The 27,906-nt window shown below is 41.4% G+C and overlaps 1 protein-coding gene across 3 annotated transcripts in view; it reads left to right on the top strand.

The window, feature by feature from the left end:
• Positions 1-8,977: 8,977 nt before the first annotated feature.
• MAATS1 (MYCBP-associated, testis expressed 1) overlaps positions 8,978-27,906 on the top strand; it is a 32,694-nt gene continuing 13,765 nt past the window's right edge. For all 3 annotated transcript variants that reach the window (XM_014957109.1, XM_014957108.1, XM_014957107.1), the window contains exons 1-11: positions 8,978-9,104; positions 10,076-10,152; positions 12,305-12,462; positions 15,220-15,303; positions 17,698-17,754; positions 18,654-18,835; positions 19,570-19,747; positions 20,090-20,247; positions 20,506-20,688; positions 20,801-20,943; positions 26,906-27,022. In XM_014957109.1, the coding sequence (XP_014812595.1) occupies positions 9,011-9,104; positions 10,076-10,152; positions 12,305-12,462; positions 15,220-15,303; positions 17,698-17,754; positions 18,654-18,835; positions 19,570-19,747; positions 20,090-20,247; positions 20,506-20,688; positions 20,801-20,943; positions 26,906-27,022 (1,431 nt within the window). In that variant the 5' untranslated portion in view covers positions 8,978-9,010. The remainder of the gene's footprint in view (positions 9,105-10,075; positions 10,153-12,304; positions 12,463-15,219; positions 15,304-17,697; positions 17,755-18,653; positions 18,836-19,569; positions 19,748-20,089; positions 20,248-20,505; positions 20,689-20,800; positions 20,944-26,905; positions 27,023-27,906) is intronic.

The raw sequence follows: 27,906 nt of genomic DNA, 5'->3' as shown, positions 1-27,906 counted from the left end.
CAACTGTGGGAGCTAACTGGAAGCCTGGAAGGAATCATTAGTATTTACAAATACATGAGTCATTTCACTTTTGAGATATCACTGATTGCAGCTGTATAATTCTATGTACTCACATCCCAGCATCTCACTCCTTTTAAATATTGCATCAAGACATATGCTGTACAGTGCTGCAAGCTGCCTGGAAAGAGCCTGCAACACTGCCTTTCTTCTGAATCCATTTAGAATCCCCGCAGCTGTTACTGGCAAAGATACAAAATAATGTAGAAATTTCAGTCACTCTTAAGCCGTTCTTTTACATCAGTGGTCAAGCTAAACTTTTACTTTCAACACGTAATTCTCTTGCACTTGTTTTCTTCTGCTTTTCTTATCGTTGATCCAGGAGAAGAATTTCTGAGTCCAATGAGCATTATTTGCACTTTCTGAAAGATCTTTAGAATCCTTATTCACACCAAAAATCAATTGGACTTGACTATCAAGTGCTTAAGGGTCAGATTTTAAGAAGCATTAGGGCATCTCTATATGCAGATGGAGGGATTCTCAAGAGAGCCTATTTACATTGACATCTTCCTAAATACATTATATAGCTTGAATACAATTATTTTTGAAAAACTGATATGGGAACACAAGTCATCTAAGTGGCAAAAAAAATTAATCTAAACATTCAGCTCAAGCCTATATCCTGACTATTTTGCCCTATTCTTCACTATGCTGTAGAGTACGCTGTGCAGTATTTTCTCCAAGTACTGAGTGTCTTGGGTTGCTATGTGCTCTGTGTAAAAATACTAAATTTTACTCAATGCATCCTATCTGGACCAGCACATCACTAACTCCAACTACTCCAGTCCCTTATTTAAAACCCAGAATGGATTCTTCCAGGTCTGATTCCCCTAGGGATCCATCCAAAAACTTACTCAGGATCAAAGAGGGGATGTTTCCAGATCAACATGCTAGATGGCGAGTTCCTACTGTGCTCTCACAGTTGATCTGTCAAGACACCAGTGATGTGCTCTTGAACCTGACTGTGTTCTGTTCAGCATCCACCATTTGAGACTGGGAAGTGAAGGGAGAAGGGCTATGTGAGTGCAGGCAAAGACAGAGGAACTTTCAAGACTGGAGAGAACACAGGCTTCTTTTTCTTAGATGAAGGAAGTGATACTTATACATCCTTCCCCAATCCTTGAAAGGATTCAGCCCCCACCCAATTCTAGCTTTTTTCTTCCCATGGCCCAAGTGTCCTGTCACTGCTGCCTCACCCTTTTATTTCTGGCAAGCCTTCCCCAGGCCCTTGGATGTGCGCCAGCCCTCACCTGACCTCCATCCAGTGGATTGCAATCAAAGGATGGTAAGTAATTTTTTATTTTTTTTTTAAACAGTTTAATAAACAGAATTAAGATCAAGTTGCACTAATTGTTTAAGAGGAAAGAGTGTAGTGTATGGAAGAGTTTTACCATATTATAATAACAAGCTGAAATGGGACTACCATAGCACTTCTGTCCAGCTATTTAATTTCTATTAAGAGAGTGGCTAAAACGGTCACGGAAAATCACGATTCCCTGATGCTCCCCCTTCAGATCAGGCAAGCACAAACATTCATTCCCTGGAAAAGTCTTCCAACTAGTTGGAAGCCAGACTTGACCAGGCACCTTGGCAAGTAATAGTGGAAAGAACAAGGAGTGCAGAAATGCTGCAGAGGTCAGCAAGGTACTCCATTGTATAGTTTTTGACACATCAGATAAATACACACTACACGTCTCCCTGTCTGCTGAACTGTTGAGATACCCTGCATTACTGTGGGCTTTAGTACAAACCATCCATCAAGCGGCCAGTAAAACTCTAGCTACTGAACTTCTGAGCTTCTGGCTAGAGAGATCTCCTGGGCTCAAGGAGACAACTTTCTCTCTAAAGCCCTTGACATTCTTAGGGAGTCACTACCCTGCTTATTCATGCTGGCTCCCTGCCTAGTCTGGGGGAGAGCAGAGTCAAGAAACATTGAAGATTGGCCCAGTCAGGGTGGTCATTGCTTGTGACAATATCCCTGTATCCCTGCAGGCTGAACAGGTACCACCAGTCAAGTGTTAAGGAGATCAGTACTTCTGATCTGAGGGCCTCTCCTCAGGCTTGAGTAAAACAGGGCAACTCACATCTATCCCACCCAGACTATTAACAGACTCCAAATGGGTTTTGGATTGCCTTTTTGAAGAAATGGATATAACCAGAAGTCAGTGGTGGCTGGAACCCCTTCCACTCCCTGAAATATCTCCCATTCCTCCTCAAGCACCTTCTAGTTACAGCTGCTTCTTGCCTTCATTCTCTTCCTCCCTGCACTTGGACTCCCTTTTTGTTGCGACAGAGGGAAGACATGAGCACTCAATATGAGTGATCAGCAAGCTTCGTTTATTTAGACACACTACCATTCTTTTATGCACGCTCATAATTAGCTCATACATATTGCAAAATGAGAGCTCATTATTGGTTAGTTCTAAAAAGACAGTTCCGCCCGAAATTCCTTTCTTACAGTTACATGTTTACCTTATCACAGACATTCTGTTGTTGGACCACAGCTGCCTTCAAGGCCAGAAGAACAACTTCAAGGCCTTGCAGTTATTGGGAGCTAGATAAGCTGAATACGGTGCTTATTAAGCTCTTGCTGGGCTAGCTGGCCCATGTCTACGTGACCCTTCTCAGCTAGCCAGTCTCCCACACCTTTTCCCAGTCAGTGAGTTTCCTCTATTCCCCCCAGCTCAATAGGCAGCTATAAGCTAATACAGTTGTTAATTTATTTGCTTTTTAAATTGACAAACAGATAATAAGGCTGGAGCCAACCTCTCACAAAAAGCAGCTATGGAATTTGATCACAACCCAATTATAAGCACATTTCTCATTCAGGTCTCCAGAACAAGAAGTAGTTGGATTGCTTTGAAGATACAAACTCATCCCAACTTCTAAGACAGAAATACAGGATGAAATCCTGTCTGTTAAGTCAATGTAACACTCCCCTTCCATTAAAATGTTCCTCTGGTTTCCAGAGAATAATTATAACCAGAGGATAAAAAATATTCCATCACATGGTTCCTCTTACCTCTTGTGCTCTGACTAGGATGCAGCATCTCCTCTGCTGATTCAACCACTGATTGGGGCAGCAAGGAACAGAGGAAATCTAAAGTTTAATTTTGAAAAGAAACATCTTAAGACACTGGAACTTGAAAGCTAACATGTTGACACTGCAATTCATTTCTCTTAGTATTGCATGGGAGGAGTAAGAACACTAGGCATTCACTTGTTCCCTAAGGAGTTCAATCCAAGACCCTTTTCCTATTGAGGTGAGACAACAACATTCCTGACTTGAACCCAGAAAAGCATCCAAACGTCATTCCTGTTCATTAAGAATCTCATCCAAAATTCATCCAAGTGAAATTAAGTATATGAATCTCCTTCAGAGGATGATGCCTGAAGTATTGGTAAACTTGGGGGGTTTGTCACAAATTGGCCTTCTCTGAACCATGTGGTGAAAATGTAAATTCTCCTTTTTTTTTTTTAAGTGCTAATTAAAACCATTATAGAAGTCTTTCAGCAGGCTTTGAAGTGAATCCTTTAACTGATCACAAAGTACTACTACATTTTCTTTGAACTTTGACTTTTTGACAATTTTCATCTGTAAATTCCTTCTAGTACATGAAATGTGCCAACAGAGGTACTATGAAAAGAAAAGCAAGGGAGAACAGAACCTTCATGTGGTTTTCCTACTTCAGTCGTTCTATCTCAAAATGTCTTTCTTAGCAGAACTGTTAGTAAAAACAGCACAAAGAAACCATAGACTTCACCTTGGCAAAGCTCCATTTACCACAATCAGTACTCCAAGGCCATTTTTACAAAAGATGTCACAAGTTACAAGTGAGGTATTTCACAATGGATATAATGCCTTACCAGAGCCAAAAGCCAGCAGAGAGACAAGGCCTTGATCCACAAAACATCAGATTTCACAGCAACTGTCTTCTCACATCTTTTTGGACTTACCTCTGCTTCTTGCTGGAATAGTGACCACATCTTCCTCCTCCTCTTTTCTTCACTCTCCTTCACCATCTCTTCGGATAGGCCGGGAGGAAGGCTCCCTTCTCCTGGATTAAAAACGTAGCAACCACATTGATGCAGCCTCGTGCTGCTGCTTTTCTGCTTCTTCTGAATCACACATCTGTATTATACACAGTAAACCATGTGGACATCGGGCAGGGAATGGAAATTAGGGCTTACCTTAGATGGGTCCAAGGGCCAAATTAATTTTGTATCATTTCACGTTTAAAAGAAGTGGTGAATTGGCACCACCCAGGGTAGACTGTGATGGACCATACATGGAGAAATTGTGACATCGTGTGGCAAAGAATGGGAAATGGCGCACTCTAACGGTTACTAATTTTAAACAGATGACTTTAATTTGGGCATTTCCTGCCATCAAAGCCTCAACGGTGCTTTCAATGCTATAACTTTGCTGCCTGTAAGTTACTTTTTTTTTTTTTAATAGTTAGAAAAAATCCACCACGGAGCATGACATGCACTCAGCGCCAGAAGAGTGCTACAGTGCTGTCATTTGACAACAGCTAACAGAGAGCAGAAGAGGGCCATCTACATAATTAAGCTTAATGTCAGATGGATGACATCTTGCCAGGGGTTTCACAGATCCTCCTGGATTGCAGGGGAAAAGTCACATTCAAGAAACCCAGTTCCCTCCTAGGCTTTGGAGGAACAAGGAAAACAGAGTAAAAACTCATCATCTAGTTAGCTCAACTTCTTTGCCTTCTCCCCTCCCCCAAATCCTGCCTTTCCTCGCTCTTCCCCACTTTTTCAGCTCTTCATCCAGGTCTTTCATTTTCTTGTCCAGACCACTTCAGTTCTGCTTTACTGGCTGCTCACCTTGTCTCTCCCTCTTCCCTCTGCACACTGGTTCTCTACCACCCCGTTCTCTCCTACTAATTTTTCTTTGCTCAGCCAGCTGAGTTTCTCCTCTAAAAATCAAACTTTCACGTCCAATCCATCTTCTCTTTGTCCAGCTACTATTCTGCTCTCAACTAATGCTTAATACTACCTTACTTGACTAAATTTTCCACTTCTTTTTTTCTGATTTTACGGTTCAAACACATCAGCAAGTCATCACAGCATAACAAGATCCATCAACAGAGTAGCAGTAATTCATCCTGCAGCAAATTGCACCTTCTTAAATCTTAAGGTTAACATGAGGTAAAATGTCCATCAGCCTCTTTCATGGGCAGCTACACTAGTGAATTTAACACAATTTTGCAACATGCTAAGCCTTGGCACAGAGTTAGTCCACTCAGTGACAGCACACCAACTCGCAAAGGTGTGGACAGTTTACTCACACATCAGAGCACCTGGTGTCCCCTCAGAGCCAAATGACTATAAAAAAATTAATCACTAGATAGACAGCACTAGATAGACAGTCTTGTTCTGGAAAAGCGATTACTGAAAAAAAAAAACAACAAAAAAAACCCCAAACCAAAACCAACCCAAAAATCATGCTACAGCACTCAGCGCTGAGAAGAAAGCCCACTAGTCAAGTTCTTTGAAAACTGTACCTAAGAAACAACTTTTTTTTGATTGCTTACAAGTTGCTTACAAGCCTTCAGCTCCCTTTCACCAGAGCAACAGGATTTGTCCTTGGTGTGGACAGACAGACCTGCCCGATAAGTTTTGAGTCCCTTTTCCAAAGTGCTGGTCAGAGCCAAGATTGCCACAGTTTCAGAGTTTACTTCCTGGGATCAAATATGTTCTCAGGACCTTTTGTGTTTGGAAATGGCTGATCTGCATTAAAAAAAAAGAAAAAAAGATACCAGTTCAAACCAAACTTCACCCCTCTTCACCCCTTTGCCATTTCAGTGTATTCCACAGCACACACCAGCGTGCCAGGGGCCCTGGCCAGGTTTCACTCCAGCTGCAGGTCCACAGAAATATGAAAGACTTCAAGCAAAGAATATTCAGGATAGTAATAATCACCACATGTTTCAACACTTGTAAGGCTGTTCGCTGTCCGTATCTGTGTTCACTGTCCATATCTGTAATTAATAGAGATTTCTCAGAAATGTTAGTTAAAAATAAGCCACACACACACACACTCCCTAATCTAATCTAAGTAAGCTACATGAACCTGAACCTTGAGCTTTTTAGCTCAGCCACATATAACTGTCACCTCCCATGAGCAAGTGCTAGTCTTCAGGCAGCTACGCAGTGACCTGAAAACTTTTATCTTTCATTTTCTGACAGGTTAGTTTTCAGCCACATCGGTTTCCTGAGATGATTCACCACATAGTCTTTCAGCTGCCAACACCAACAGGTCAGAAGCAGTGGGACCAGGCAGCTCATGGTTAACACAGAAGAAGGTGGCAACATTGGTGCTACATTTAGACCAATTTAATGTGGTTAAAGTTAATAGTGGGGCTGCACCTTTTTGATCTTTCACAACTCCAGAGTACTTGTCTGTCAAGCTGTGTCCTGGGTTTTAATTGTACTCTGGCTCCTTCACTAACGTACGTGTGCCATTGTTCCTTCTCTACCTGGTTTCCACCTGGTTCCTTTTCTCATCAGAAAAATAGAAGTCCGGGCCACCAGTACCCAGACATCTCTGAAAACCTTAAAGTGGAAAAATGTGAGAGTGTGGAGCTGACAAAGAACGATTTTTGGCCGAAGTACTTCACACACTTCGTTACCTCAAGGCAGATGTCCAGCATGGAAAAATTTCAGCATGGAAATTACAAAGTTCTAATGAAATACGATGCAAAAAAGGAAAACTGAACTTGATCATGAGAAATACTGGGCAACTCTATTAACAAGTGACTTTTGCTGCCCCTGTCAATAATTATAGTAAGGCATCACTTTGTAAAGGTTTTTAGTAAAATGAAGGCCTTTACAGCCTGTTGGGTATCTTTAGGGCATGATCAAGCCATTGTGGCAAGTAACATCCTATAGATGTCACTCAGCTGTGATGGCATTTCTTAGTTCAGACTCACATCTGAGTCTTCAATTAACCCACTTTGATCAACCACTCTAAGAAATTGCTGCTTGCTATGGTTTGAGAAATCCCCAACAATTTATTGTCATTTAGACAATTATTCTATCACCCAATGACCCCTCCCCACCCAGTAAGGGGAATCAGAAAAAAACGAGAAAACCAAGGGTTGAAATGCAAACAGACTTAATAGACTACGACTAGATAATTAACATCAATAACACTAAAGAACCAATATTGATCCCAATACCAATATAAAAGATTATACTCAGCCAATTCTATCAGCAGGAAGCTGTGCACTCCCAGCTGTGGACAGCAAACATCGGACACTGTGAACACTATGGTTTCAGGAAGAAGGAAAGGCCTCTGGGGTCTGGCACTGAGGCAAGGAGTCCTCTGGATTGCAGCCATTAAGGAAGAGAGAGCACTTCACAGCAAACTTTCTAATTTATACTGAATGTGTCATTCATGGTATGAAATAATCCTGTTGGCCAGCTTGGGTCCAGCACTTGGGTCTCGCTCCTCCTCATCCCTGCACCTGGCAAGGCTCAAAAACACTGAGACCTTGAAATCTGAATACCATAGCTGGCTATAAAGTAAATATTTTAATGAATTCAGATACTGGAGTCTTTTAAAAGTACAGTTTTCCCAGACATTAGAAATTACTCCTATATCACTCAAACCAGGACATTGCTTCAAACAAGCGCTGGGCCTTTAATCAAGTAAACCTGCATTCAAAGTTGAATTAAATATCTACGTGTGAATTGGCAGAGCCAAGAAATGTGGAATCACAGTCGTAAAGTTGCTCTCCTGTGATGAAGGACTGAGGGGTCAAAATTTTATGTCAGATAGGACAAGCTGTGAAGAATTCTTTGATAGACACAGTTCTATACACAAAATAACTAACACAAGGGACATGCTTCAAAACTATGGGTGGAGGAGAGGGCCCATTTGCAATTTCCCTGCTTTTTATGTCCCGTTCCAAAAGCCTCAGCAGCACTGCCTCCAAATCTCCTTAGGCTGACAAAAGCATTAGCCCTTCCTCTTTAACAGCATGAGGAAGCTTCAGGCTTTGTTCCTTATAGAAGATGATGGCTGCCTCCTTGCAAAAACAGCATCTTAATAACAGCGTAGTATTTCTTTGTAATGCTTCATGCAGGTCTCTCCACCTGCAGCCTCTCTGGGAAGCAGATAGCCGTTTATTTCCACCACTTTATGGCAGCAGAAGTCCTAAGCAGTAGCAAGCAGAGCCAGGAGTAAGAATACCCAGGCTTGAATCCAGCCCCCAGCTGTAATTACTAAATCAGTTTTCCTTAGCACTGAGCGAGGGTGCAGGCGAACTGGGGAGCACCGCATCAACCGAACAGAGCAAGAACTGTTGAAAAGCAAAACACCTAGTCCCTCCCGCCATGTCGGTCGTTCCCAGTCCTCCTCAAACCACCCACCGGCCGTCCCCATGCCTGATCCCCTGCGCAGCCCACAACCGGGGCTCTCCGTGGCTCCCCACCGGGCAGAGCCCAGTCCTCAGCGGGGAAGGGAGCGCGGCTGAACCCGGAGGGGCTGCCCTGCCGCCCACCTCACGCAGGCGGCGGTGGGGAACGATGGAAGACCTGCTGACGGTCCCCATCTTCTAGGCCGCAGCAGGAGAACGCTTTGCACCCCCCCACCGCCGCCGCCGCCGCCGCCACCTCAGCTTCCCGCCGCCCCTAGCCAGCAGGCAGGCGGCACAAAATGGAGGCGGGCGGGCTCCGCCGCCTCACAGGCCCCGGGGCTCTCCGGGAAGCGGGGTTTACGGGGAGTTTGAAGGAAGCAGCGGCAGCCTGCCGGGAGCGGCGGGGAGGAGGAGAAGGGGAACCCGAGAGCCAGGGCCATCCCCGGGGAAAGGCCCGGGAAAGCCCCGCCGCCCTCTAAGGAAAGGGAGCGGCTCCCCCCGTAACGGCCCGTTGTGAGGGGAGTGGCCTTCCCCCTGCCGGCCGTCGCCATGGGAACACAGGCGCCATGAGCCGCACGGTGACCGGCGCGGTGCGGGCCCCGCTCCCCGGGGCCGGCCGCCGCCAAATGGCTCCCGGCCGGACCTTCGACTGCCTCTGCGGTACCGAGCCCGGCCGGAAAGGGGCAACGTTCCACCCCGCCCCGCTTGCAGCCCCCGAGGATGGGGGACTGGTGCGGCCAGGCCTGACATCCCTCCTCAGGGAGTGAGGCCGCGTCCGGCCGGGCCCGGGGCGGGGAGTTAGGTGCTGGCGGGGTGGGCGCGCAGGCCGTGAAGCGGTAGGGCTGGGCTGAGCTGGAGCTGGCCGAGGGGCTGTCACTGAGCCACCGGCAAAGGGTTTGGCAGGGGAAGCAGGTTTGGAGCTGGGAAGGTGGGTGCCACCCTCCCCAGGAGAAGGGCAGAGCCACATAGCGGTAAAGCCTTAGGGTTGGCAGGAGTAATGGGGTGATCAGGAGCGAGGGGAGGCTTGGGACTGTGAAACCTGTGAGAGCCGGGGGAGAGCCAGCACTCGCTGTATATCCCACAGGGAAGCATTGTGTACAGTAGATTTCCACTGATTACCGTTGCACCATGCTTTATTTTTTTCTGTTGCATGTTCACTGTGAGGGTGGTGGAGCACTGGAACAGGTTGCCCAGAGAGGTGGTTGAGGCCCCTTCCCTGGAGATATTCAAGGAGAGGCTCGACAAGGCCCTGGGCAACCTGTTCTAGTTGGGGGTGTCCCTGCTGACTGCGGGGAGGTCGGACTAGATGACCCTTGGAGGTCCCTTCCAGCCTGGGCAATTCTATGATTCTATGATTCTATGATTCTTCATTTTCTGTTTTAAGTTGGCAGTGTGTTCAAGAAAAGTAGATTTTTCTTCAGTCATGTTCATCTTCCACATACAGTAGCATTTCAGCTCTGAGGCTCATTTGTCTGATGGTGGAGCTTCTTTAATATGGAGACATATATTTCAGGGTTTTTTCTTTCCTAGTGTCTTTTATGGACAGACTTTTAAAGAGGGAAGTGGAGCCTGCCGATTCATGCTGGTTGCTCACATATGTAACTAGTTCCATTTGTTCACTTATCTTTCAGAGCCTCTGTACACACTATCAAGTGAGAAGGACCATTCAAAGTCAAATGTCCAAGTTCAACTTGTCGGTGATAGAATGGTAGGTGTTGGCCAAAGATGGGTCATATGCACACCTTATGTTTTTATGAATATGCATACACCTGGGTAGAAACCGTCTCAGTTCTAAGCTGCCTTCTTAACACAGCAAAATACAAACCAAAGGAAGCGGTTTTATCTAAAACAAGATTTAACACAAAGAGTGACTAACCATGATTGCTGGCCTAAGGTGACTCTGTAGCAGCAGCCTAGAAATGCCCAGTATCATTTCCTGAGTAATTTCCTAAATTGTGTGTCAGTATTTTTAATAGAATACCTCCAAATGCTGTTAACAATAGCTTGTATATGTTATTAAGATCTAAGAAAAGAACTGGACAGTTCTTGGGCTGTTGTTCAAGCAGAGCTGTTAAAACATGTTATTTCACGTGGTGCCTCGTCACTTGCCTGGGGATATACTTACACTACAGCTCAAGGTAGCATACTTAGTTTAAATTGAACTAGGTAGCAACAGCTAAGCAGCCTGTAAAGATTGCAAACCCATCCTAATTCTTTGTACTAGGTTAGCATAATTTCACTTCTTAGCTAAGCCCTTAGGTAGCTGGCCATGCTTGGCTCCCTACTGTATTTGCTCCCCTACTATCAATATTCACCTTAACTAGTTTAAAACCAGCTAGGACATGACTGTGGAAGTTGCAGTCACACCTCTAGACAGCAGTGATTGATGGCTGGGCAGGCTGCATATAAGTAGAATACCAAAGCAAAGTAGACTTGGTACAACTGCACAATGAATTGGATTTTAAACAAAGAGTCCTCTTGAAGCTTTGCACTTGACTGAGCCTGCAAGGCAGATATTCTGAACTCTGAAACTCCATTGCTGTACAGTGAGGAGAAAATCCCTGGGCAGCTTTCCAACAATGGAATCAAGAAACATTTTTCTGAAGAATGTTTCTGGATGTCTCTTATCCCATTATCTCAGACTCTTTCTTATATCTACGTGAAAACAACTGTGTGTTTGTCTGCCTCTCCATAGAGAGACATACACATGGAGCTGGAAACATTGGCTGTCATCGTAGAGATCCTTGCAACAACATGGCTGTGTTAACAGTTTAGGCCAGACAAAGTAAGCAGGCATACTGTCACTAATGTTGTCACATCATAGGTATAACGTTGCAGGTGGCTATGGTGACAAACTCTGACTTGCATAAAACATATTTTAAGCATACAAATCAGCAAGTGCCTAATGTGCAATACAAAACAATAAGACTTTGAATTCTTAGTCTATAGCATCACAAAATGGGGTGGACAGGGATTGTGATAGTATTAGTTTATAGGGTTTTCCAAATTCTTGAAAGTTGAATTCCCTTTAAAGAGAAAAATTAAACAAAAATGCAGTCTGATGCACAGCAAGCAGCTACTCCGAGTAGGTTGCCTAGATCTTCATCATCTGACTTTCTCTTACACTCTGGTCAGTCGTTGTACTTGAAATGTCACCACTACCCTATACACATCTGAGTTAGCACCTGCTGAAATGAAAGGGGCGATTCACAATTCAAATCTGATTTCAGGCTTCACAGAAGCTCAAGCCAAGATAGCTCCATCACTTATACTTGAGTCACAATTGCAAAGATTTATTGGCAGCCGTAAATTTAGAGATTTAAGGCATATCTACCCAGGGAAATTAGTGCTTAAGAGGAAAGGTGTGGATTTTTAATGTGATCATTTTTGTGTGCTAACTCCTGCAGAGATATTTTTAACGCATGCTAAAATTGTTACAGTATAAAATAATATAACTTTACTCTGTAAGTGGAATATGTTACTTCATTTCTAGAACACACAAAATAGGAGGGAATTACATGGGGTAATGTGCTAGAAGTTCACATTACTGCACATTCACAGCTACTGCACACTAACTTCTTTATGTAACGAACTGTTAGACCCTTTGATTTTAAGTATAAGTTTAGACACTGGAAAACAGCCAGAAGACATATCTGTGCATCTGCTGCTAGTCTGGTATGCTCCACATCTTGACAAGTACCATCTAACCAGCTGACATCATTAGCATACGTATGCCGCTTCGTTCCCCATCCCAAATGTGCAGTCCTGTAAATCACAGCAAGCTGAAATTCTGATCTCTTTGCTTCTGTTTGAAATCACTAAATCACCGCCTCTCTTCTTTGTGTCCATGCATACATTAGGTGAAGGCACCAATGTTAAGAAGCATGTTTAGTACCTTGGTCCATTTCCCAGGCTATAGTCTGCTCTTGGAGGGCAAAGATCCAGTGCCTCCATTTATCAACCGAAGATGGAGTGGGAGGGCTCAGCATTGCCTGGAGGCTCTTCAGCAGCTTGCTGTGTAAGTGTTCTGTGGTTGGATAATTTTAAACAAACATACAAACAAAACCAACAAAAACCCATGCACACTGAAGTGGAGATGACTGCAATTTTGCTCCTACTTATATTTCGCTTGAAATTAAGAGATTGCAGCTGTTGTGGAGTATGGTTGCCCATCTGTTTCTTACAGGGTGGATGTTGCACATTCCTTCACCCCTGTGCTATCTGCTTTGCAGCGGTTGCTGGGAAGAAGAAGAGTTATTTCAGTCTCTTATAGATTGGATAAGTTATGAAGACTTCAGTGACTCGGGTGTTACTTCAGCAGGAGCTGTTTCCTTTTAGTCCCGTGCACTTGCAGCTGGTTAGAATCCTTTTGCTGCTCATTCAGGAGTGTATGGGGCCTGAACCAGGGCACCACATTTTTAGTGTAGGGGTTTCTTAGTTGAACTTTAGTCTCTACAGTTTTGGCTTCTGATTCAGCAAATATTTAAAAAATACATTTATGTGTTTTGCTACACCATGTGGTTTTTGGAGTCTTCTTGTAGCTCTATTCAAGACTCCAGGCATCAGCCTAGATAGTTGTTTCCAGAGGTTTTTGCTGCATTAACAAGCTAACTTTAGATCAGGGGCTTTTCAGATGATACGTGCTCTGGGGTTGCTGGTAACTGAGTTCTACCACATGCCAAATTGTAATCAAAGATGTTTAAGAGTGATACAGCAGATTTCACATCTGGTTTCAAAAGCATATTCTTTCATTTCCATAATAAAGTAAGAATTTTGGAGCCTTTTTTCTTCTTATTGTTTTCAGCATTTAAAACTGTCCCCAGCACGTGAAAATCTCAGTAGCTTCTTATATTTTGCCTGTTATTTTGTAATAGGAACTTATTTGATGCCTGTGCTGCTTTAAAATTGATTTACATTTCAACAACATGTATTTGCAAAATGTCTTGAAATTAACAAAAAATGAGAAATACAACCCCTCTGTTTCAACCTGCACTGATTGACAGTGTTGCTGATACCGAAGATAGAATATTTCCCAGCTGTCTTCTGCAGTTGCATTGCCTCTGCAAGGTTACCAGGAATAAAAGCTCATTTATTTCAGCAATGTCAGCAAATATAAGTCAAGGACATGCAAGAGGCAGGATCTGTGGAATAAAAGGGGCTGTTTCACTGGGTTCCCATTGTGCCTATAACTATACCATAATAGGATGAACAGCTTATGCTAATAAAGTTAGATCATAAGAATAATTGCCCACCTGTGCTGCATGACACAAATCCATCTGGATGGAGCAACAGTCTGATATGTAAAGAGTCAGCTAGTGGAACTAGCCATCAGCTCAATTAACTCATTTGAATTACAAACACAAGTTCACAATAATAGGTTGATTAGTGCTGAGCAAGTATCTCAGGTTACTGCACTGCATTCTCAAAACATTCCACTCTTTTTTTGTCATGTGATATGACTGAAAGCACTGGGAAGAGATGACTTTAAACTTACCTTGGCAGTAAATTGTATGTCACGGAGGTTAATGAAGCATCTCTCTGTAGGCTTTGCAGTAGTGGGTAGCCATACTGTGGTTCCCCAAGTTCCACAGCGCAGTTTGCAGGGCTTAGATGAGGTCTTTGAAGACAACTGATCTCAGCATGCAATCCTCTGTTTTGATCCCAGCTGTCGAGCAATGTTATGTATTGTTAATTGTATCTCTGTAAATATACCTCTGTATTTAAAATTAAGCAGCAGCAACCAACTCCAGCACCCACAGTCCCATACATCTGAGGTCAGGATTCTTACAAGTTGCCAAAAATGGTCATTACGAAAAACATGACCTTCAGGACTTGCTATATATCTAGCGTTAGAAAATGACTTACCTCAATGGCATGATTTGGGCTTTTTTTTTTTTTTAAAGAAGTTCTGTTTCTTGTCTTTAACCACCTTGCAGGTTGAGAAGAGTAAGACTGGAATATAAAGTGCTTGTGAAATCAAATAGCAATCTTGATCCTTTCAAAGGACTCAATTCCACCCCCTTTCACTGACTGCCTTAATGAGGTCTGCCTCATGGTCTTCCAAAGCTTTAAAATAAAGAAAACCCTCCAAGATATAACAGAGAAAAATTTAAACAGTCAGCCTACTTTAAATTCAAAATGGGGAAAAAATGAAGAAAGGCTGTTCTTGCAAAAGATACGCCAAAAGATACACTTGTTCCAGCATGGGTTTTGAAACATTCACATGGTCATCCTAATTTTTCTCCTTTATTGAAGAATTCAAATTAAAATCGCTGATTCTAAAATTTTCCACATTTGCTCAAAATCTCTTTAGTTACTTTTCAAAGGTAGAAAGTGGTGGACTTCCCCTTTGCTCATTCTTCTCCTTTACACATATTTTCTCTTATGAAAAGTTTTTCACTCAAAGAAAAGAGCTTGCTCCTCCTGTTCCCAATAAAAGTAGGTTACTTTACAATGTCAAGCATTTACAAGTGGCCAGTCCTTTTCATGACAGGCATATAAGAAAGTTTTATTAAAGGCATCGAATGACCATTTCTTGCCCACACATAGTGGGAAATACACATGAAGTGTCAAACTTTTGCTATATATATAAGTATGGAAAAAGCAAAATATAATAGCTTGTATAAGTATGGGGATTTTGTGGAGTTTGTAATGTGCATGTTTGATTGTGCAACCAAAGAAGTAGAGAAAGGTATTAAAAAAAAAAGCATAAGAAAAAAGATCAGAATTCCTCTGAATGTACTTCTTAAATGATATGCTGTATTTTGGCTTTTAGAGCTCAGTCTTCTCTTCAAATACCTCAAATCGTGTATGAAGATCCTGAAGTTAGTGGAAGGAATCGCTACAAATATTTTGCTCGGTAAGGAATGAACTGATTTGAAACAGAGTTCAGAAGCTTGCTTTTGTGCAGTTTAAAGAGCACCTAGATAAATGCTGGAGCCTTATTTTTTCTGTCAGTTCTTTGATCACTGCTATAGAAAACCTAAATGGTAACCAAGTCTTAAATCATAAGGTCTTTTTAAATTCACTTTATGCCAGAATTTTTAAGTAATGAGCTACCAAATAAGCAAATGTACCAGGCATTTTGTACTTAATAAATATTTGTAGAAAACTTTGGGCTGTAGATCCTCCTACACAAAGGAAGAAGATGCTCAGAAAGCCATCGTGGTTCTCCAGACTCCTGGAAAGGTGCCACCTTAAGAAGGAACCTTTTAACTCCCAGTTTCTGCCAGGAGCAGAAAGGGAGCTTTTGCTCCTTCATTAACTTTTCATCAATGTGTCCTACTGCAGGACTGCTCTGCTCCTTCCAGAGTGTTGCTACAGGTCAGCAATGGACCCAAGATCTGAACCAACAGCTAGTATACAAACATTCTCAACTTAGTCACATTCACATATATTGTTAATTACATTTACTGTGTCAGTTAGCATCTATTGGTCAATGTGTCCACTTAAAAAATATAAAAATATGCACCAAGTTTAATAAATTGAAGTTCTTTATGGCTTATTTAAAAACAACAAAAAAAAGGACAAAGATGATGTTATCTTCTGCAATTTGAAATTAAGCTTTATAGTCTCTCAAAGGCTAAGGGAAATGGATAGTGAAGTGCAATATGCAAACTATAAGAATGCTTAAGAAAGAATTATTAATATGTTGTTGAGCCCATATCACTTTTAAGATACTTCATAAAATACTGCAAAAAAGGAAACAATCAAATTAGGTAACTCCAAAACAGCTTACCTTACCAGCTGATTGTAGGAATTCATTTCAGGATTTCAAGAAGTTATAGAAATAAAAAACCTCTCTCAAAGGCTAAGGGAAATGGATAGTGAAGTGCAATATGCAAACTATAAGAATGCTTAAGAAAGAATTATTAATATGTTGTTGAGCCCATATCACTTTTAAGATACTTCATAAAATACTGCAAAAAAGGAAACAATCGATTAAGTAAGTCCAAAACAGCTTACCTTACCAGCTGATTGTAGGAATTCATTTCAGGATTTCAAGAAGTTGTAGAAATAAAAAACCTCTCTCAAAAGCTTGAAGTGAAAAAAGTAAACTAATTAGTGAAATATACACAAAATGTTGAGACACTCAAAACTAACTTCTTTTAATTATTGTCTTGTTTTGCAATTCCACTTTCTGCTTTGAGAGAAGAATAACACTCACTCCTACTGGTGAAACTGCCTCTGTTACTCCTTAGCATTGAAAAGAATTACTTAATGTTCAGGCACAATTCTTAAACATGCAACTACAGAACCTGAGTTGTGGAAAATCAGTGTAGAATCATAGAATTGCCCAGGCCGGAAGGGACCTCCACAGGTCATCTAGTCCGCCCTCCCCGCAGTCAGCAGGGACACCCCCAACTAGACCAGGTTGCCCAGGGCCTTGTCGAGCCTCACCCTGAATATCTCCAGGGATGGGGCCTCAACCACCCCCCTGGGCAACCTGTTCCAGTGCTCCACCACCCTCACAGTGAAGAGCTTGCTCCTAATCTCCAATCTAAATCTGTTCCCCTCCAGCTTAAAGCCATTTCCCCTTGTCCTGTCACTGCAGGCCTTTCTAAACAGGCTCTCCCCAGCCTTCCTGTAGGCTCCCTTCAGGTACAGGAAGGCTGCTATAAGGTCTCCCCGGAGCCTCCTCTTCTCCAGGCTCAACAACCCCAGCTCCCTCAGCCTGTCCTCGGAGCAGAGGTGCTCCAACCCCCTGATCATTTTAGTGGCCCTCCTCTGGACCCGCTCCATCAGGTCCATATCTTTCCTATACTGAGGGCTCCAGACCTGCACACAATACTCCAGGTGAGGTCTCACCAGAGCAGAGTAAAGTGGCAGAATCACCTCTCTGGACCTGCTGGCAACACTTCTTTTGATGCAGCCCAGGATGTGATTGGCCTTCTGGGCTGCAGGTGCACACTGCCTGCTCATGTCCAGCTTCTCATCCACCAACACCCCGAAGTCCCTTTCCTCAGGGCTGCTTTCTAATACCTCACCCCCTAGTCTGTATTGATGGCAAGGATTGTTCTGGCCCAGGTGCAGAACCTTGCACTTATTCTTGTTGAACCTCATGAGGTTCACCTGGGCCCACCTCTCCAGCCTGTCCAGGTCCTTCTGGATGACATCCCGTCCCTCAGGTGTGTCGACAACACCACACAGCTTGGTGTAACTCCACTGAAATTAGTGGACTGCAGGTTTTCTAAACCATAATGATCTTTTGCACTTATTATTGTTGATTTACGTCTGCATTCTCTCCTTTCAGACCTCTCATCCCTCATAATAAGCTGCTTCCACTAGATGTTGCTTACGCAATGGCAAAGTAAGTAGTAACTTCTAGAATATTACTTTTGTAATGGGTCACATCTCACCAGAAAAAGATTGGGAAACTGTTTAGCTGGTGAAAAAAAATTTCATAACAAACCAACAGGAAAAAGCATGTTAAGAGGTAAGGGTTTCTTCACCATTGAGAATTCTTGAGGAAATGGATGACTGACTGTTTCAGATTTGCTTGCAGTATATAAGTAGTGCTTTTTGGGTAAAGGACATGTGCCTCAAATGTGTTGTGAGGCCTGAAACAGAAAGCCATGTGTCTCTGAATCCTGGAAGAAATACCAATGCAAAGAAGATTCTCCAATACAGCAATATTGTTGGAAAATCTTATGACATTTTTATTACAATCTCTCAGACAGTTGAAGTACTGTTCAGCGTGTAGAACATCCATGAAGTAGTCTAATGTGGTTCACTGGAGATCAAATTTTGAGGGGTCATAAGAAAATTCAGTTCCTAATAGAGTCAATGGAAGTCTGCTTACATCAGAATTGAATTTGTGTTCTGGAATTGTTAGAAAGACAAACATGTAAGCTAAATGGAAGCAGTCCTGCTTCATTTTACACTCAACTATTACTTTTTGTGCCCATTAAAAGCAATGCTTTAGAATAGATATAGGGAAGATTTGCATGTAATAACTTGTGAGAGCTGAAACCAGGTTTCTGGATTGTCTACCTGAGGAGGGAGGTTTCAGGGGACCCAGGGTAGCCCTCAGTCTGCTTTTACTAAAGGTAATGGAGTTAACATCAATGGGAGCAATGTTAAGATAAAACAAAACACATTTGGATATCCTACTTTTGACTTAGTGTTGTGTTTCTGGTTTGGTTTTGTTTGTTTGTTTGTTGGGTTTTTTTTAATGAATGTGACAAATGATCTTTCATCTCTTTTTAGGACAGAGCCTGATGTCCATTCAGCCTTAAGAGACAGCAATGTCTTTGGTCCCAAGTTACGAACTTTGGGCACACAGACAGATTACAGGGACGGTGAAGCCCAGACTGATCCCTATTCCCCTGAGTATGTAGTGCCCCATGGCTCAATCCCTGAACTTCTGACACTTGCTACTCTCACTTGGGGTGAGTTGTGAAACCAAGATAAATGATAATAGTAGTCTTTAACAGGAGGTTCTGTTTTCTTCAGTGTCATGTCTCAAGTCTATTGCCAGCTTTGGTACTCCTTTGTTGTCTTCCTTAGAGGGACAATATTTTATCTATTTCTAGAATAGGTATGATATTTTCTTACTTAATAGTGCTGTTCTGGAGCATTTTATAAATTGTTTTGAGATCATTCATTATAAAAAGGTCATATGTTTTACAAATACCAACTAGGAGCAGTTTTTTCCATTTACTTATGGAACGATTACCATTAAACATTTTCCATGTTCTTCAGCTGTTCTGAGTTAGACATCAGTAAAAAAAAAAGCAGTACAAACACTGCTGGCCCAGAATATATCTGTGATTCTCATCTCCCAGTGTCCCACCTGCAATAATGACGGACACTGGACATGCCAAAGAAAGTGCTTATTCTCAAAAAGTGTCTTCTTGGAAAAGATTTTCCTCTTTTGCAGCCTGCAGTAGAGGAATCAAGTGCTAGTGTTAATGTCAACTAAGCTATAGCAACTGCAGGTCCTACCATTCCTCATACTGTAGAATTTTATTGGTCTTAGAAGTATTTACTGCTGGCTATTGACAGTCCTGCTTGTGTTTAACATATGGGCTTGTGTACATCCAGCCCTCTAGTACTTTTTGGTGGTTGCTATTTGCTAGATTCACCATTCCCCTAAAGAGCTACTGCTTCTTGTCCCTGTAAGGTCGGGAGCTGCCAGCAGGACTAGCTGAGGTGGAGATGATTGAACGTGCCCGGGAAAAACGTGCATGGGAAGCAACTCTTCCAGCCATGGACGATACCTCGCAAATCGCGAAGAGGAGGAAAATGATGGACGATATGGAGAGGAAGGAGTGGGCCTTTAGAGAACAGGAAATAGAAAAGTAGGAGTCCAATTATACTCTTCTTTTTTTTTTTTTTTTTAATTATTGGCTGAATAGAGAATGAACAAGAAGGTTTAGGAGGTCAGCTGAAGGGTACAAGCCTTTTATTTCTTGAAAATCCCCTGATTTTGGAAAGGAATATTTTTGTTAAATTTAATATGAGGCTGCTACCACAATGCTTTTCACCAGCGCTAAAGTCACTTTTTAAAATGAAAGATTAAATAAGAGATATGCAGTATGAACTATGTGTAAAGCAGTCAGTTGGTATGTAGGATTTGATGATGACAGCATTGCACAGAACACTGCAGAGTACAGTAGGTCATACCTGCCCTTTCCTTTCAGGTTGCAGGAGGTTCGTCTGGAAGTCTTAAAGAAGCTGCTGTGGAGGCGAGTGGAGAATCAGAATGAGCTGGATGCCAAGCGCTTGGATGATCACTGGCAAAATCATCAGAAGGCTAAAGAAGAGAAAATAAAAAAGATTCAGCATGACTGTGCGCTAAGTAAGTTGGAAAGACAAGGAGAGAGCAGTATGAGACTTAGTTTTCAGATAAGCCATTTCTATTTTCAGAAGGCTGCAGTCTTTATTCAAGATGAAACGTGTTGCATCCACAATATAGATATGCATGGCCAGCATTTGTTCTGGTCAAAAGGTCATGTTTTTATATTAACTAGTGAAAGTCCTTGTGAATTTCCAAAGATATGGCTTTTTTTGAACTATTTGTATGAGGAACCTCCTCACATTTGTATTTCCTTTTCAGTGCTCAGGAAACTGATAGCTAAGAGGAAGAATGTGATGGGGAAGCTGGAGAGAAGAGATATCATCAAGGAGTATACTGACTTTGCATCACAAACATACGCTCCTTTGTCTAGAATTGGTTATTTCCCAGACAACCATTCTGAACGCTACGTGGTAAAAAGCTTCTATCTTGACACCTTTGCAGGTAAGGCATTTTGGAAAACTTAGTTTGCATGAGATATTTACTTAAAACATTAACAAAAGTCAAATTTCTTTCCCCACTACTGCATTACGTAATTGCTGTTCGTATTTCTTAGGACTGTGTGAATTGGAAGCATCTCTCCCAGAGTCTGTCACCCAGGTCGAGATTAAAGCTCCAACACCTAAGTACGCTACCACTAAGACTGGATTTATTAAAAGAGCAGCAAGGCTAGAGGTGGAGCTGGCACAAATTCACCAGGTATGGAGCTGCATCAAACAGCATGTCAGTTCCTCTTAGATTTGAACTGCTCAGAGATGCAATTGGGAAGACACGCGTGTAAGCTTTCTCCTAATTTCCTGTGCTAAGTTCACATTTTCTGTAAGACAACTTCAAATGGATCAAACATTCAGACTCTTGTAGGCATGTACTGCTCTGGAATTCAGTCTGTTAGTACTCTCTCACCCTAATATCTAGGCTTCTGCCCCAACCCTACAGAAAAGAAGCATAGCTGCTTCAGTCTTCCTACAGATCAGGTATTTGGATCAGAACTTACTATATCAGTTAGAAATTCTCTCCTGCCACTTGTTCATTCTCATTTCTCCCTTGCTTTTATAATGCACAAGTGGCAAGCCTACTGGTTACACTGTCAAACTAATAATTAAATAAACCAAATCTGAATTCATATTCTAAAAATTCCGTACATTTTTAGAAATGTACTTTTTAAGTACATATTGTAAAAACACCTGCAGCAAAGCATTCTTAACATGACCCCACTCATAAAATTGGATCTGAATGGTGGATGCACATCACTGTTGTTCCCTACAACAGCATCTGATTTGCAAACATGCTAATAGTGTTTTGCATATCTTAATTTATCACAACTGTTCATGCAGATGAGGTGACCATATATGCAATTAACCACTGAGGAAAGTGCCTCATTTGCATCTACAATCACAATATTTGTAAATTACATGTACTTTTAAGTACGCTTCTTGTGATGTTGTTGAGGGTTATCTTTTTTAAAATCAGGCGTATTCTTGGCTGGCTGCTGTATCTCTGAAAAATATTGAATTTCATTTGTAAAGCTTGGCAACTTTCACGTATGCTTTATTTAGTGAAGAAATATTTCATAATTGGAAATTATGTATGTAGCTTTCTTGTTTTAGTGTAATTTAATAATACTCTCAATGCAGACAGTAACTTTCTGCTAATGAATTTTAAATTGAAATCTTGTTCTGAAAAATGAATCATATCTCAAATTTAATTTCCATTGGATCTTATAAAAGATGAAACATTGCATCATCATTATTCAGAAGGAAAATTTTCAAAGAAAATTTGACTGCTACAGGAATTGTTCAAGAACTAAGGACGTCAATTCACTACAGTTTTAGAGAAGACAGTATTGAAGGGGTTTGGGTGCTTTTTGTATAAAATTCAAGTAGTGACTATGTATAATCTGGATCATAACACGGTTCTCATAGGCAGCAGAACATTAGCCCAGGCTTTCAGAGCTGAATTCCAATTATAGCAATTGTATTCTCTTTGTTCAAAATAGTTCTCATGGTTTGAAAGACTACAGCGGAGTGTCTAAACTGTAGTCACAGAGAAGAAGTATGCCCTAATGCTGGCTGCTCACACAATAATGTCTCTATTCATAGAAAAATTGGTGGCCAAAGGGAGATGGAATGCAGAACAAAAGCAGACAATTCTGCATATTTTCTTTCCTAAATCAGTGTAGACCATTGCTCTACACCGATTTATATCAAGTGAGGGGCTAATATATAACTAATACTCATTTACCCACCATGAGAAAGCAAAACTGATTTTCTTTTAGGATCACAAAGCATTTCTTTTGCAGGCAAAGAGGATAAATCCATTATGCAAAATTTAACTGCTGCTTTTAGATGGTTGGTCCAGGCAGACAGAAAATATTGACACTGTGAAACACCAAGGCTGCCTCAGCCACTGTTAGATTTAAACATTCTGTTCAGAGCGACAAGAAGTTACTGCCCTAATTAGCACTTGAGCTCTGTGGTGCTCTTACTGGTCACTTCTCCCATCAGAGGCTTTTCCTTCTTAAGTTTGGTGGCTATAGCATGTTTTGGCTTAGCAGGGCCTCTCTGACAGCTCCACCTCATCAGCTACTGGAGCTGTCAGGAACAGGGCAGTAAAGGGTGCAGAGTACTTGAGTTACCAGAATTTAGCACTTGAGAGGACAGCTGTCGGACCACTTGGCATAAGCAGTCCCGGTCGTGCCAACAACCTCCGTCACACGCAGTATGAAAGAGGTTTAAAGCAGGCAATTAGGGATCAGCTCAGAAGGGCACTGTGTTGCTTTGCATTATTTCAATAGCTGAGCAGCTAGACCAATTTTCCCTTCAAAAGCCGCTTTTTAGTGTGGTCCTAGCACACTTCATCTAGACATTTTCTTCCATAATCCTAGAAATAAAGCAGAGTCTAGAAAATTCAGAGAGTACAGAGTGATCTAGCTCTAGAATGAGTTTCTTTCATTTTCCCTGGATAGTCTGTGGAAGGAGGTGGCAAATAGAATGAATAGAGGAATGCTAGATTTTGACTTCAGGAGTAATTAATTTTAATAAAGGACATTTTCAAGGCTTGCTTCTCTGGCCAAAAAAGTGGCAAGATGACTGGTCCTCCTCATTATGTTCCTCTTGGTTTGCCATATTCAGGGTTTTCCTAAGCTTAAAGCTTGTAAGGAGGTGTAAGCAATTATTCAAGGAACTACAAAAAGGAGCTGTGTCCTCTTGAGAATAAGGACAGCTTCTTCCAGCTTTGAAACTAAGCCAAAAATGAGTGATTTTGGAAACAGACTTTTTGAGGACCACCCTGAATCTCTTGCGGGAGGATTATGTACACTCAGTATTCTTTGAGTAATTCTCTAAAACAAGAGACCATGGCAAAACCAGGAGTGACCCAAGTTTTACAGTAAAAACCCATCTGTATCTTAAGCTAGATCTGTAAAAGGACAAGAAGATCTAGTTCCTAGCCAGTGCTCATGATGGTGCTTTAAGGAATGTAAGTGAGCCATTATATAGACAGCCTTGTGTGACAATCCAAGGCATTAAGGAGATAGCCTACTGATACAGCTACAACTAGGTAACTGAACACACCAAGGAATGGAGGAGCAGCTAGAAGAAATCCCACTGCAGAACAATGCATGACTTTAGGGTGACCCTGTATGCTCTGCTGACTCAAGAGGGGTGAAATGTCAAGTAGTTCCAAAGTGTTGGATCAAGATGATGTCAGAAGAAGAATTTTTCACCTCAGCATTAAGTAAAACTCTCATCACGTCTGTTTTCCTTTATCCAGTTGCTGGAAGGAGGTGGAGAAATTGGGGGGGGGGGGCAAGAATGTCTCTGGAGAAAATCTCTGCCAACTTCAAAGCGTAGGAAAACCTGTTCAAGCAGTTATTTCACCAAGAACAGATCTCCAGCTCAGTGTTAGTTGGCTCATGCTCAGACAAGCTCTAAGAGCTATTATGTCAGTCTTGATCAACCAAGGTGCAGCAGCCATGCTTCATTGCAAAGTAGGTGGTCAGTCCATCCTTGATGATCTCACCTTCTTCATTTGCAAGCAAAAAGGAAGAAAGAGAAACATGGCTGTATACTCTGTGCTGTACATAAAAATAACATATACCTAGCATCTTGTGAAAAGGAGAGGATCACAGAGAAGATACGGAAGGAATCTAAAGAATGATTTCTTTTGAATGGAGCATTGTTCCTCAGGTCACTATCCTGTCAAGAGTTCTGCTTCTATCAGAAGCTAGCAAAGAAGCTAAAGTGTACAGCCAAAAGATGGGTGCCGTTTGCCGTTCACTGCATTTGCCAGGAGAATGAAAAGGAGATGGTGATCCTTCACTGTCCAATCCAATCAGATTATACCATGACTCCAAACCTATTACCTGAAAAAAGTAATGTAGTCTGTCTCAGAAAAATTAGAGCATGATGTGCAGGCAGTAACATTTGAAGTATGTTGTTCAGAAATTTAGCACTTTTTTTCTTTTAAAGAAAGGATTTTACATTGATTTTTGGGCCCTGGTTTCCCTGTTTCGAAAAATGGTAACTTGTTGAGTTAGGCAGAACCAGTTAATGCAAAAACCCCATCTTTTCTTTCATTAAAGTGTTAAAATAACTTAAAACCTCAGATAAGACAAATCAAATGGTAAGCATCTTTGACTTAGTAAAGATAGCAAAGCAGGCATTAGACTGGGCTGACATGAAAACATTAAGACCACTTCTGGGAACTGCAATGTTTCTGAAATCTACATTATTAAGAATTACTTCTTGTCAGAAGTGCTTATAGATTTTTTTGTCTTTAAAAGTTGTTATTCTGGTTGGGTTTTTTTATTCTGGCCAGCAAGAAAAACTTTTTGAGGCTAAGGTTTTATTAGAAAAATTCTTATGAATGCAACATTGTACTAATAAACATAGGAGCCATTGTTTTCAAAAGAATCACAATTAGAGCAGCTTTTTTATTTCAATTTCTCCCCCCATCATGCAAAACACCTTATAAATCATAGCAAGCACTGTTATAATCTTCATGCCAGAGAGCTCTAAGGTCATCAAATACAAGAAACAGTTCAGAAAATCTCTCAACATTTTTGAGCTATAACCATTTAACGTGACTTATAAGCAGTTTATAGGCTTTGATTCTTGCATTATTAACATAGTCCATTTCTGGAGTTTTCAATAATAAAGCATTTAACCCCCTAACTAGAAATCTCTCTCCTTTTCTGGAGCAATTAATTATCCTGGCCTGAAAGATCAGATCCAATATGCAAGAAGAGTTTTGTACAATGATCACTGGAGTTTTGAAACTTTGTTAATTTCACAATTATATTCTGTGCAAGTGCCATCAATTTCCTGATACTGGAGGGAGAAATTCAGCATGGGATATTTTTTCTTAAGTTTTTCTTTGATTTCCCTCACTAGTGAAATATTATTGTATTTGAATATTTGAAAGATAGCAAACGTGAAAAGGAAAAGGCACGCTTTTCCTTGCTAGAGTACGTCTGTTCTTTCAGTAATAAAGACTATAGATTCAACCCATACAGCAGCAGGATTATAATTTGGAAGGAGCTTTAAATATACATACTCTTTTCCCTTTTCTGTGCGAGCCAAAGTGTGATGTCCTACAGGAGGCAAGTGTTGCCGTACAGTTGAAATGATTATCTGAATATCCTGTAGCTTGCGATGAGAAGTTGGCAGGACTTTGGCTCTCTACATAGTTTGAAAGTGTCTTGAAAGAGTAGAGGCTGTGGTGCATTTCCACTCCGAGCCTGCTTTGGCTGACAAGGTCTGGCACCTGCCACTGAACAGCTATGAGAAAGATAAAACCCACTCTTAATGGGCTTGTGGATTTTCTTGGTAGAAGGAAGTTGTCAGGCAAGTTAGTTTCCCTTTTGCCCTTAGTCCACTCTACAGCTGCTGTGGGCCAGTTGCCGATGGGCAGAGAGTTTCAAAACATATTTTGCAAGAAAGAGGTCCTGGGTCATTTGGTTAAACCCTTCACCGTAACAGTGTATCATACAAAGACATTTCACAGGAAGGGCCACAGAACAGTGACAAGACAGTCTTCAAGTGACCCCCTTCATAAAATCTCCTGACCGCATAACATTTCTAACCGGCAGCGTTATACCTATAGTTAAGGCAAAGAGTTATAACCATTCTGTAGTAATACGTAAGCTGTAATTAAATTGTGATCAACCTACCCATTTTTTACGTTTTGAAAGAATCTTACCTCTATCTTATAGGAAAATAATTAATTAGATGCAGGTGCAGATGGGACAAAGAGATCATGAAAATGTGTAAGAAGGTAAAAGCACTTGCACCAAAACTCCAGTCATCAAAGAGGACACGTAACCCTTGAACAATTTGATTGGAGAAAAGACACATGCTTGTTGTGTGAACAGGTGCCTGAACAGCTTATGTCATAGATTGTACTTTTTAAGGCCTCACAGGAAAATAACTGAGGGGTCCCTCTTCTCGGAGGCACCCAGCTCAAGCTGTATTTAAACCGACTCAGTGACAGAACCTAGGGTCTGAACTCTTCTTTCCAGTTGGAAAGCTAAGACTCCTCTCTGAGAAAGAGTTTAGAAAGCAAGAGGGTCCAGTCTGAACCTTGTGACTCAGCAGGACAGTCTTCCTAGACACTTCTTTAACACTAGCACATTTCTCATTAAATTGTATGTCTATTCCAGGCACTACTGGAAAAGAAGAATAAAGTCAAGGAGCCAAAGAAGCCCCTCCGTTTGCTTGAAAAAGTAGAAAAGCCTGTTCCTCGGCCACCCACTCCAATCCTGGAAAAACCATCAATTGTAAGTGGGCTGGGTTTAGCCCTTTTTTTCTGTTGATCCCTGATTGTTACTGCATGGTTGTTAAAGGAATGCCCAGAGATGGGAAGAAGTGAACTTCATCTTTTTTGTGTGTATTCGTGTTAGAAATAGCCATCACTATTTCTTAAGACTCTCTTAGTCTCTCTTTATTCTATGAAGATACTAGCAACCAAAAAATTGAAAATCTTTTACAATATGTATTGGCCAAGTCTTTAACTAAACTTTCTTTCTAAATATATAAATTAGTAGACATGTTATTCCCTTGTTCTTGGGGAACAAAAAGGCAGAATCTTATTACTATCATTATTATTATGTGTCTTCCAACCTTCTGATCTGACAACACTATCATAATCCAGCAAAGCAATTAAGTTTAGTCCCACTGAAGTCAATGAGACTTTGAGTGCTTAGCACCGAGCATGCCCTTCATTAATTTGCTGGAGTGAAGCTCTTGTCATCACGCAGGATGAAGTCTTTGATGAGCATGCTCCAGTTCACAGAAAATGATTCTTCTGCAGAGATTGAAATAGCAGTAATGATGTGTCATTGGGGATGTGATATGCTGTAGGAAAAAACAACTTTTTAGTTGAGCTGCAAATTCTTTTCCTTTCTTGAAGTAACGTACTTGAGAGGTGGTTGCCCCAGTGTATTGCTTTGTCTGCTTGTTAACATCATTTTCATGATGTAGTAAGAATCAGTCACAATTACCATTTAAACTTGTGAATTTAGGAGAATCACACAACCATGAAAGTGAGAGAGAGAAAGACTTACTAGATCATCCATGCTGTCTTCCTCTGTGCAGTATGATGTCCTATGTTTTATACAGTCTATTTCAAGATGACTGAAACAAGAATATCTCCTTGGGAAGG

This window comes from Calidris pugnax, unplaced genomic scaffold (genome assembly GCF_001431845.1).
Source record: "Calidris pugnax isolate Ruff unplaced genomic scaffold, ASM143184v1 scaffold225, whole genome shotgun sequence".
Taxonomy (NCBI): Eukaryota; Metazoa; Chordata; class Aves; order Charadriiformes; family Scolopacidae; genus Calidris; species Calidris pugnax.
The sequence above is the reverse complement of the archived record's forward strand: the minus strand, read 5'-3'. Positions and strand labels throughout refer to the sequence as shown.